The sequence below is a fragment of the Apium graveolens genome, chromosome 8 (genome assembly GCF_009905375.1).
Source record: "Apium graveolens cultivar Ventura chromosome 8, ASM990537v1, whole genome shotgun sequence".
Classification (NCBI taxonomy): domain Eukaryota; kingdom Viridiplantae; phylum Streptophyta; class Magnoliopsida; order Apiales; family Apiaceae; genus Apium; species Apium graveolens.
The window spans coordinates 123,601,813-123,614,823 of record NC_133654.1 but is presented as its reverse complement, the minus strand read 5'-3'; the positions used below and the strand labels follow the sequence as shown (position 1 = coordinate 123,614,823).

The 13,011-nt window shown below is 41.9% G+C and overlaps 1 protein-coding gene across 1 annotated transcript; it reads right to left on the bottom strand.

The window, feature by feature from the left end:
- Nucleotides 1–8,710: 8,710 nt before the first annotated feature.
- Nucleotides 8,711–12,400, bottom strand: LOC141678499 (mitochondrial carnitine/acylcarnitine carrier-like protein). The gene is made up of 3 exons (XM_074484838.1): nt 12,002–12,400; nt 9,557–9,948; nt 8,711–9,330 (listed from the first exon to the last, which is right to left on the bottom strand). Exons 2-3 carry the CDS (start codon nt 9,946–9,948, stop codon nt 8,832–8,834), a joined length of 891 nt encoding a protein of 296 aa, XP_074340939.1. The 5' UTR covers nt 12,002–12,400; the 3' UTR covers nt 8,711–8,831.
- Between the last annotated feature and the right edge of the window lie 611 nt (nt 12,401–13,011).

The following is a 13,011-nucleotide window of genomic DNA, read 5'->3' as shown; positions in this document are numbered from 1 at the left end:
ACAGCTACACCTCCACATCGGCGAAGGATCCAGGCACGGCGTCGAAGGAGCGGCCCCGCCACTAGGAGTTATCATTTGGCCCTAGAAGGAAGGGCTCTCCATCCTTGGGTCTCGGTGTCCATGGATTCATCTTCATCAGCAAGCTCTTGAAAGAGTCCTTTTATTTAACTTGTGAGAACCCAAGCAACCAACCTCTTCCATAAGCATCATAGTTGTTTATTTAAGCCACGTTTGTGTGTGATATTGTTAGTTTTGATCATTTTAGAACCCCGATTTTACTCTAGTTTGAATATTGCTTTGTGTTCTACAACCCTGCCACACTTGTTCTACCGCATTGTGAGTGGTCCTAAGAGATTGTTTAAACTAGTCCCAGGAAGCTATTTGTTGGTGTTTGTTGTTCTTCCGGGTAGTTTTGCAAATTTCAAAAAAGCAACCTTAGATCGATATTCTATGTAGCATATTGTTGTTAATTGTTATTTCTATTGTTGAGAAATGGCAAGACCAGGAAAGCATACCTCTGGGAGACCATCTGCTAGTACTCAGGTCCAGGAGTCAGACCACTCCCAGGCCCTTGATCCAGGAGCCGAGAGAGAAACATTTCAAGAGCAACCACTACACACTCCCGTCGTGGAGAGAATTGAAAACACCAGGGATGCCAGAAGCCTCATTGAGCTTAACCAATACAAATACACCAATGTCCCAGTAGCCGAAGAGCACATGGCCAACCTTACAAGTGATGAACTGCAGAAGCAATCAGACTATACAGGCAGGAGCAGACCCGACTCCAAGAAGAAGCCGAACTCGAGGAGGAACCGGAGGAGTTCGGGGACTCCCAGCAATCGAAGAGATCTGGTTTTGATCGAATTGGAGCCAAGGGGAAGAAAAACAAAAAGGATCAAAGCAAGAAAGAAGCAGAAGCTGCTAAGCAGAGGAAGTTGGAAGAGGTCCGGGAGCAAATCAGGAAAGAAGAAGAAGAAGCAAAGCTTAAGTTAAAGATCCAAAAGAGAATGCAGCTAGAAGAAGAAAAGCTACTGGCCAAGTCCAGGAGTAAGAGAACCCGGAGAGACCCTACTCCGGAGCTGATCTCTGATGATGAAGAAGAAGAGAGACGGAAGGACCTGAAAGACATGATCTATGAATTGCAGAGAAAGATGGACAGAGACACAGGAGTAGAGATTGGAGAAACATTAACTCCTTTCAGCCACTCCTTGGAAGCCATTCCCCGGCAGCGGAACTTGAAGCATTACAACTTTGACTCCTTTGATGGTCTAGGAGCCTCGGAAGAGCACTTGAACTACTTTGAGCAAATAGCGCAGATATATTACTACAATGACTTGACGAAATCAAGGTCCTTCACTTCAACTCTTAAGGGAGGGGCCCAGAGATGGTTCAACAGAATCCCCTCCCGCAGCATCCATACTTGAAAGGAATTCCGAGCCTCCTTCCTTCGAAGATTTCGGGCAAATAAAACGCACGAATACACTTGTGTCACCTGGAGACAATCCGGCAGCATGACAACGAGTCCCTCTCTGCATACATGCGTCGGTTCCAGGAAGCAATCAATAAAGTTTTGAGCTTGGATGAGAGGGAAGCTTTGAGCATTTTTAGGAGAAACTTGGACCCAGAGCACAATGAGAGATATATAGTGGAGCTAATCAATAAGGAGCCGTAAATTCTGGCAGCAGCTTACTCCATGGCTGCCAGATTCATAAAGGAAACAGATGTGCTCCAGGCAATGAGGATGACCCGAAACGGGGGGTCCAGGAGTAAAAACACTGATGACCGACCGAAAGGGGGTTACCATCAGGATAAGAAGTTCAAGCAAAGCAACCAAAGTCAAGAAAAACAAACTACCCCGGTTTTTCAGAGACTTGGTCCTAAGCAGGAGTCAAACAGCGATCCAGGACCCGCGAAGCAACCCCGGGAGCCGAAGCAAGAGCCTGACTGGACTCCTCAATATGACCCGGGAGGAAATCTTGAAAGAGATAAAAGACAAGCCTTTCTATTATCCTCTGAAACCAATGCAAACTCCTCCGGAGAGCAGGCCTTACAATAGGCAGTGTGATTATCATGAGACCCATGGCCACAAGACTGAGAACTGCTTATCACTCAAGTACTTCATTCAGGACCAAGTGAAGAAGGGGAATATGAACAAGTACTTAGTCCGGGACAGCAACAACAGGGGGGAAGCGCAGAAGAGAGGAAAGAATGTAGTCAATGTAGTCCTAGGAGGCTCCCACTCCCCACCTCGGAGCCCGGACTTCGGCGAAAAAGTGCTCTCAATCCAGTCACTCCCAGACCTGGTGATATCCTTCAGCAGCAAGGACTACGAAGGAGTCAACCCACATCACAATGCAGCATTGGTTGTCACTTTGGACATCTTTCATAATGAAGTAAGGAGAATGCTCATAGACAATGGTTCCTCAGTAAATATTCTCTTCAAGCACACAGTGGATCGAATGCAGTTAGGAAACGTCTGCTCAAATGAGTGCCGGGAGGACCCACTCTATGGGTTCGGCCACAACTTGGTCCCGATCCAGGAACCTACAAGCTCCTGAACATGGATGGCTCAGAAGTCCCAAATACTTGGCATGGACTAAGGCTAAGAAAATTCTACCAGTAGAAGAACAAACAAAGCAACCAAAAATCTTGTAGCCAATATGGCAAGCAACCAATTTGTTTCCCCTTATGTTTTGTATGAATGATTAATGATAAGCATTTCCCCTTTATATATTTATCAAAGTTGACAACTAGTCCGGACAAGCTATTAGTCAGGACAAGAGCAAATATTTTTACTTAGAATTAATTTTCTAACTAAAAGCCACCACTAGTCCGGACTATCTATTAGTCAGAACTAAAGCAACCATTTTTACTTAGAATTAATTTTCTAACTGAAAGCCACCACTAGTCCGGACAAGCTATTAGTCAGGACTAGAGCAACCATTTTTACTTAGAATTAATTTTCTAACTAAAGGCCACCACTAGTCCGGACAAGCTATTAGTCAGGACTAGAGCAACCATTTTTACTTAGAATTAATTTTCTATCTAAAAAGCAACCACTAGTCCGGACAAGCTATTAGTCAGGACTAGAACAACCATTTTTACTTACTAGTCCGGACAAGCTATTAGTCAGGACTAGTGCAACCATTTCACTTGGAATTAATTTTCCAAGTGAAGAAGCTAACCACTAGTCCGGACAAGCTATTAGTCAGGACTAGTACAATAATTTTTACTTGGAAAAATTTTCTGAGGCAAAAACAACCAACAACAGCAAAGCAAAATAACAGCAATAAAACCAAACATTCAAATAGTATTCGGACTAAACAAGCCCGGAGCAAGTATGAATATTACAAAGATACCAAAAGTCTTAAGGCAAAACCAAATTACAATTCAGCAGAAATTAGAACTCCGGAGCATTGGGAGGAAGGAAGCTAGGGCAAGGACCATCGAAGGGCTCCGGATCACCGAGCCCAGCCTCAATGTTCTGCTTAGCCTTAATGAACTCTTCAACAAAGCTGTCCCAATTCGCCTCCGGATCAGTCTTGATGTGCCTCTCCGCGATCACTCAGCAATGACCAATCTCCGGAGCACCAGCATTGGCCAGGGCCTTATCATACTCCTCAGATCTCTTAAACTCTTCGATGATTTCAGCTTTCGGCCTCACAGCAGACATATGCCTCCGAAGCTCAGCTAGTTCAGACTTAAGATCAGAGACTTCTTTTTCAGCGTTCTCAGCCCGGGGAGTGACGTCATTAAGATGCCTGTTGAGTCCGGACAAAGAAGTATCTTTAACAATAATCTGATCCCGGAGCCGGCCAATCTCAGCGTCCTTATCAGCAATATCAGTTCGGGCACCCTTAAGCTCATTATAGGCCAGAGAAGCAGACCCAATAATATAGCCACCAAGCTGCAGAAAATATATTACTTTGGAAACTATTCTAAGGCAAATGAACAGAAGAAACAAGAAAATGAAGAAAACGTACCTGACCCCAGAGCCGTGAGCATTCCTTCATAGTGGCATCGAATCCGGCCAGGTTCATCTTTTTCCAATCAGCTTCTGAAGGAATACCGGCCATGAAACCACTTTAACTTCCAGCTCTGGACTGCCTGTATTCGGATCATCATCCTCCAAACCTTTTCCCTTACCAGCTCCGGACCCAGAACCAACTTAGAAATTCTCAGCCCGGGGAGGTTTTGTCCCCAGCGTCCGGAGTCTCTTCTTCTTTCGTCCGGACTCAACATCTGGAATTTCCCCAATAGGCCCAAGATCCTCAAGATTTTCGAAATCAGTACCAACTTCCAGCTCAACATCCCTCTCCGGAGCCCTATCACTAACATCAGCCTCTGGCCTCGAAACAACATTGCTCTGCGACCCTTCCTCCACATAAGCATTGGATCCGGACCTAGCAACAACAGCTTTCTTCGGCAACTTAAAGGCTTTGCCCAAACCCTTCAGTGCATCACTATAGGCCGAAAACGACATGTCCGGATTATAATGCGGCAAACCTGCAAAAGAACAAAACAAAAAACATAAGTCAAAACCAATAAAGAATCACAGCAGATGAAAACAGATGACAAGTTCGGACAAGAAACATATAAGAAGTCCGGGCACAAAGCAAACTACTTACAGCCTAGCCTATGCATAGTCCTATGAATCATAAAAGTGTCCCGGGTCATTTAAAAATCCAGCCATTCGCAAAAGGCAAAAACCATCCAGATTGCTTCACCCCGGAGAACATCCCTACGGAACCGAGTCCGGACTCCCTCCGAAGCAATATGGGGAAGATAATACAAGTCCAACCCCTAAGCATGATCAACTCCCCATTCCAGTACTTCAATGAAGACTGCTGAATTACGGGCCTCTAGGAGCCACCATACCCACACTCCGGAGCCCGGAACCGAAGTTCATACAGAGGAAACTAGTTGGACCGGACCAGATGGAAGATATGATGACATAGCTTAAAGGTCGGCTGAACTTTGAACTAATTGCAGGAAGCAATAAACCAGGTCATCCATTTTATGCCATAGGCGTTATCTGCATCAGAGAGATCTTGTATACAAATTTGCACAGGTGCTTCAGGAACAAGTGCCAATGCGGGTTCCACCCGGACCGGAGATGCTCCAGCCACACCGGAACAAACCCATCAGCTGGCCTATGATATATTCTCTTTCCGGGCTCAGGCCACCTCCATTCTACCCGAGGATCAAGCTGGAATGCAGCCCGGACCGAAGAATCTTGCGCCGCATGGTCCAAAGCGGCATACTCATCCTTCAACTCATAGTGCTCCTTGGTCACTATACTACCAACGAACTTCCTGTCAAATTCTTCCTCATTATAAGGCCCCAGACCCGCGTTGGGCTGCCTAGCATACCCGTACCTGATACTCCTATAATAGAAACTGTTTTCGATCTCATCACTCTTGGTAATGAAGTACCCCAGAGTCTCAACCCACAGACCCTCCGGACTGCAAGGTACTTTCCTAGAAGAAATCCTAGCTACAGAAAGCTTAGTAATAGCTTCAGATTCCGAGGTGGAAGCCTTCTTCCCCATCTCAACCCGCTCAGATTCACTGAAAGACTCCAAATCTGAACCTGACGGCCCCGGGTAGCAAGTTATATATACCTTGGCACGAGCTTTAGTCCGGACCGTAAACCTAAAATAAGTGATAAAGGTTAGTCTAAATCCCTACAGCTTATTTATCTTCAAAGGTACATGGTCCGGACTACCCTATGCTCAATTTTATTTAGAGTAAAAAACAATTAGTCCGGAGACCCATAGCTCAAAAGCCATAACAAATACAAAACATAGCAACCACTCCGGACTACAAACCCTAAAACTAGCCAATTACTCTGAACACAAAGCCCACAATAACAGCAAAAACGAAACCAAAAACACCAGTCCGGACTAGGTAACCAAGTCCGGACCCAAACAAAAAACCCTAAACCCAAAAATACTATCACCCAAAATCAAAAAAGAAAATCATGCCCAAAAATTATATACATACAGATATATACAAGCATTCAACCAAAAACCAAATACGAAAACACCAAAACACCATAGCAGCAACACAAAATACAAACTAGACAGCAAACTAAAAGAAAGAAACAAGAAAGAAACAGAGACTTACAAAGACGAGGAATATAGAGAACTTGGGGACGACCAACAAGAGCAAGATGGGAAAACTTCGAGACCTCTGCGACGAACACCGGAAAAGCTCCAGAGAAAGAGAGAGAAAGAAGAGGAGCAATAAAAAGAAAAAGGGAGACCCAGTGATGCCTTTTATAGGCACAGTGAAATAATAACACCTCGCCACGTGGCAAGATCTGGATGGCCCATCAAAATCGTAATTAATAAGACTAATGATGAGGCACGTCTCTCCACATTCTTACATCTGTAATAATTCAAATAATCGGGGGGGGAATCCTCAAAACTGTTTCAACTTCCAAGTCCGGACTCCTTCACACAAAGCACTTCGGACTCGGAGGCAAGACAAGCTCAAATTCTTCTAAAAGGCAACAACTTTAGTCCTGATTCGCCGAACTCGACGCAATCCGGACTAAAGGGGCAAGAAAAGCTCAACTCCTTCGAAAGACAACCACCTTAGTCTTGATTCGCCGAACTCAACGCAATCCGGACTAGGGGGGGAAACTTCTTCCAAAGACAATCACCTTAGTCCTGATTCTCCGAACTCAACGTAATCCGGACTGGGGGGCAAGAAAAACTCAAATCCTTCCAAAGACAACCACCTTAGTCCTGATTCTCCAAACTCAACGCAATCCGGACTGGTGGGCAAGAAAAGCTCAACTCCTTCCAAAGACAACCACCTTAGTCCTGATTCTCCAAACTCAACGCAATCCGGACTGGGGGGCAAAAAAAGCTCAACTCCTTCTAAAGACAACCACTTTAGTCCTGATTCACCGAACTCAGCGCAATCCGGACTGGGGGGCAAGAAAAGCTCAACTTCTTCTAAAGACAATCACTTTAGTCCTGATTCACCGAACTCAGCGCAATCCGAACTGGGGATCAAGAAAAGCTCAACTCCTTCTAAAGACAACCACTTTAGTCCTGATTTGCCGAACTCAGCGTAATCCGGACTAGGGGCAAGAAAAGCACAAATTCTTCTAAACAAAACAATCAAAAGCTCATGTTCTACAAACAAGCCCAAATTTACTCCCCAATCCAAAAAATCTGCATAAGGGAGTGGGGGCACATGATAGTACATACAGCTCCTGCAGGGCCTTGCCCCGGACTCCTAACTCTATATAGCTCCTGGAAGGACTACTCCTAGACTCCTAACTCTATATAGCTCCTGGAAGGACTACTCCTAGACTCCTGACTCTATATAGCTTCTGGAAGGACTACTCCTAGACTCCTAACTCTATATAGCTCCTAGAAGGACTAGTCCTGCACACTACCAGTCCTAACTAACCCAACCCCGCTAGCCCAACCTTGATATATCCCAGCTCGTGAGACACTGGCCAAGCACATGATGGAGACAACTGTCACACATCAATCATGGGAATAATCAGGGCACGTGTCAGAGGATCCTCAGAACATTCCTCGTCCAGTCCCGCACTGACACGTGTAAAGCATCCACTCCTGCCAAGTGTCCTCCGCTCCCAGAACCAAGGGCTACGATTTAAAGGTACCAACCCCAAAACCCTATCATTGGGCTATAAATAGTCCAAGAAGGTGAGGTTTTGGGGTTAATCACTCTCTCACACTCATATACACACACAGCCACCCTGCATTCATATTTATCTTCATCTTCCCCAAAAGCGAGTTCTTACTCTCACGTCGGAGGCGCCGCGCGACCCAAACCCCCCTTCCGGTGTTGTTTTGTAGGAACCCTACCACAACTACACCTCCACAGCGGCGAAGGATTCAGGCACGGCGTCGAAGGAGCGGCCATGCCACCAGGAGTTATCATATTAAGTCATCTTTCATGTTATTTATGTAAGAAGACTATATATTATTGAATATATATCTATCACACACACATATATATATATATGTATATATATATATAATTTTAAGCATTTTTTTTCTTATATAGAGAAAAATTAATAAAGAATGTAGTTATAAAAAGTATAAAATATTACAATATAGAGATTGGACAACAATTTCCTATTAAAAGAAGGTTATTACTGGATAGAGTATTCCGGTATGGGTATATATAAGCTAAAAGGTGGTTTACATTTACTAACTCTTACCATCCCACCCACGTGACTAAATGGTGGTGCAAGGATAAGGAACTTCATTTGCCAAGCATAGTCAGAATGTTCTCAGAGATGTTAGATCATCCAAACGCTGCGCCTTGTGAAGCAACGTCGCTGATTATACGCCTCTCGAAATGCAGCGTATTTACTATTTAGGGGGTACTTCCTCTCCTGGGGCATTTCACCACTATAAATTTGTTGTGTCAAGAAAAAAGTCATGGTTGTTCCGGTTTGTTTTTTGTTGGGGTAAATAGAACAAGTATATTAAATAAAAGAAAAAAAAACTTGTGGTAGAAGGAAATCTTTTTTTTCTTTTAAATAATGAATGAATATAAATTTTTATGATTTGCAATATTGAATAAAAATCTTTAGTGTGAAGGACTTTCCCCTTCTGATTAAATTCTCCGATCTTCCCTTTCAACTAGATTGTTGTAATACACACATCCTGATCCCACTCACTTATGTAACAATCTGATATTAAGAATAAGGATGTAAAGAATTTGTAAACTGCATCACAATTTAGCATAAAGAATCTGAATTATGATGGTGGTAACTGTCAGGAAATGGATAATGATCGAATCTAAAAACGTACAACAAGTCAGTCAAAATAATCAGCCCAAACTAGACCTTGTCACTTCATATGCCAAAAAACATGCTGCATTTGCAGGTATACTTCGAGCCATAGCAGGACCAAAACCCTTGTACAGCCCTTTGACACCCTCTGTAGCCAATATCTTTTTAAAAGCATTGATTGAGCCTGAGTATTTTGGGTTTTTGTAGTCATCAACCTGGATTGCACTCTTCACAACATCAGTTGGGTATACAGATATCCAAAATGCTCCTCCAGCCAAGCCTCCTGCTAACATTAAAGAACCTTGTCCCAATTTTGACGTGTCTTGACCTCCCGCAATGTATTGCTTTAGCCCTTCATACACACCAAACATAGTAGCATTTCCTGGTATTTCACGTGCCATTGTTGGAACCAATCCCTTAAACAGACCCTTCATACCTGCTGATCGAAGAACATGCTTTGCTACATCAACTGGCCCTCCATACTTTACTGCAGTGGCAGAAGAACCAGCATCTGCTAGTGCACTCTGGGCTTGCAATCTACTTTCACACACATTCATCAGCATATGAATTTGGTAAGTATGAACTACCGTGGTCAAATTTTTTATTTGTATATGAAATAAGCCCTGTTTAAGAGGGGTACTAATGCAATTGAACAGCAATACTGGAACAGTGCAGATAAGTCTAGATGCGGATATGACGTCACATGGTCAAACCTTGCATGTGAATAAGTAAACACTTTATAGATAGCAGATACATCACTGACCTGCACTTAATCAATTCAGTTGGGCAGGCCAAGAAGGAGACAGCAACTCCTGCCCCAGCTCCACAGGCAACCTGCTGCTCAATTGTGAGCACAGAACCAGGTGCTGACCTTAGTAATGTCTCCATTTGCCCTCTTACTGAGAAAAGTACAGCGTTAAAGGCTGCCACAGTAGCAAGTGGGGCGCCCATACCTTTGAACAGACCCCCTGCACCTTCAGCTGCTACCGTCTTTTTTACCGCATCAATTGCTCCAGAAAACATAGGAGCTTGACCAGGTAGTGGTATTGGCTGGCTTTGCAGTTTGACCTTAATGGTATCAAAAGGGTGCCCGCATATCAATTGTGCTGCTCCTCCAACCGTGCCAGCAGTCAAGTCCTTGGCCACATCACCCATCTGCAATGTAAATACGAAGAGCATATCCCCCACAGAAAAGAAAAGAAGTCAGCTGCAGCTACTTACATTTGTTAGAAAAATGGTCAATGTTCAGTGTTCTATAGATTATTGGGTGGCCGTAAACAGTGAGCCGCAGTTAAATATAATGAAAATGAGGAGTGTGTAACGACACGACGAAAGTGGCTGTCTTGGTTGATCAAATTTCTCCTCATCAGATGTGTCAGGTAATATTAGGTGCATTTCATTTCCATTTATACAGGAAAAAATTAGTACTTAGATGCAGCATACAAGTATAATCAGAATAGTTCTACAAAAAAGATAATTGATGCCATAAAGCTGTAAACCTTCAAATGCATGTCTACGAGAACCAACCAAATAATGTATACTAAGTCTGACATCAGGACCCGGAGATAAGTACAACTACATATCTAATGTTCCAGTTTCCATATGCTTCAACTGGACCAGGATATGTGATTTAAAGATTTAAGGATCAGTAAATACTTAACACACAATTCTCCTTATTTAAGTTTTCCATCAAAAGCAGAGTAAAACTACATGCACATATATTTTGTTGCACTAATGTTATTATTCAATAAGATGGCTTGTACTCAGTACTCGCTACACACCTTCATAATCATTAAAGGCATGTGACTGAAAGTTTACTAAATGGAAAAATTATCATTGAACGCGATACTTATTTAAGTATGGAGGGCATACACAACAATCCTCTCAAATGACAAATCTTTCACTTAGACAAAGATCACTGTCAAACGCAAATCACATTAAAATTACCAGAAATTTAAAAGTAAAATTAAATAGAAAACGTTAAATGCAGCATCAACGTATATAAATAAATGTTCGAATTTGCCATTAAGCTGAAATTACATATGTGACAATTATAAATGTTACTTTGCTTTGCTTTGCTAGCACACAGATACAAATATATATGTTTATTATATATAAACTAATAAAAAAAATCTAGAAACTATTAAAATATATTTATATACCATAGTTATTCAGTATTCACATATGTCGAGGAGTGCGAGAAATCACAAAATTATAATATTAAAAAAGCAGAAAATTTAGATCAATATTTTACTAATAAATATGTGAAATTTCTGGAGTTGAAGGGCAACCGCTCTGGCAAGCCGACCCTAACTCCGTCCCTTACATCCCTGTACGTAACTCAGAGTAAAACAAAGGAAAAAAAAAGTCCTAATTGAGAAGTAACAAAGTGGTCTTCAGGATACAAAGTGATGCAATATCAGTTGTAATGATGGGAGGGGGTGATGAAGAGGTTGGTTTCAACCCCTGGTATTAACCATTGTGCTTTCAGAATACTACTGTAGTACCATTTCCTCATGCATATGAAAACATATCAGGGTTCTTAAAGAATATAGGCCAGAGGATATGTATGCTAACCATGCTACTTCTCTGTGTTTTCTGTATACCTAAGAAACAACAAATTTTGGAAAGCTTGTATAACATACACAGCCAGAAACAACATCACTACTGCACAACAGGCAAGAGTGCAGTCAAAAGATTATTCTATATGATTTCTTGATTCAAACGCAACAGAAAGAAGCGTTTTCACAGCAATAAATAAACCTGGTATATTAATTTCATTGACCGCAAAACAAACAACTGGTAGGTGTTTAAGTCTCTCTATTTTTAAATAAGATAATTAAGTCTCAGGACACATCACAGAATGACTTTCAACTTTCAAACTTGTAAATTTAAATGTAAATCCATGATCTTAGGCTAATCTCTACTCTGGTTACAATTTTCTGCAAGTTCTATGATTGCAATACAGACCAATACCATCCTAAGAAACTACAGTACATTATCGAACAACGACAGAAAAAGAATGACCAAGCTAAACACAAGGGGAGGGTAAATGTATGTTAACGCATGATATTGAGATTTAAAAAAATGCAATGAGAATAAGATGCGTACAGTTACTACACTTAAATCCTGACATTCAAACTACTTATAAAGTGCACAACAAATAAATGCATATAGAGTAATAAAGAAGAATGAAAAAAATTGAAACCTTGCTTAATCTTTTAGAAGATGAGTTTCAGGAACAGGGGTCCAATTCAAATCCTAAGTGAATGATAGCTGAAATATAAAAATGAAAAAAGGAGCAAAGATTATAAAATGTGAAGGAAAGTATGAAATAAAGAATATTAGAAATAGTAGGAGAAGAGAAAAATGAAAAGTGGTGGGATAAGCAAAAACAAGGATAGTGAGGTGAGAGCCACATAAGAGTGAGAGGTTAAGACAAGGATTGGAGTTTGGTTGGTTAAGAGTGGATCCAGAGACAGTGCACACATAGAATATACTTTTTGTCAGAAGTGTGTCAGATTCACCCAACAAAACCTATTGGTGATTTGGTGGTGTCATGCATGTCATATGCATGTAGCTAAACTGAACGAGACTGCCAGAATGTGTGTGTGTGTGTGAGAGAGAGAGAGAGAGAGGGAGAGAGAGAGAGAGAGAGAGAGAGAGAGAGAGAGAGAGAGAGAGAGAGCGGGAGAGGGAGGGAGGGAGAGAGAGAAACACAGAGAGAGAGAGAGAGCAGGAGAGGGAGGGAGAGACAGAGAGAGACACAGAGAGAGAGAGAGAGACTGTGATTTGACTTGCGCTGTGGGTGAGTGTGAGCGGGAGAGGGGTGGTACCGTTTTCACAATTAGAGGACACAAGTCAGCTTCAAGTAAATTTTTAGGTGATTTAATCTGAATTTAAAAAGTAAAAGAGTTGTTTTACTTGTCCAAAGAGAGAGAATATTCGTTAGGAATTTAAGTTTCTTTTTTTTTAGGTCAAGACTAGGAATTTAAGTTTCCGATTCACGTGGTGTATATTACATACATCAATGTTATAAAACACGAAATTTTGGTAAACTACAAATCCCACTTGTAAATATATATATATATGTATGTATAAGTTGAGAAAGGAAGAAGAAGGCTCATTCAAGAAAACCAAGTCCAAAATTTTATAATGTAAAACTGGGACCAGCGAGAGGTTTGACATTTAATTTATTCTCAGGATTCTCTTACGGAA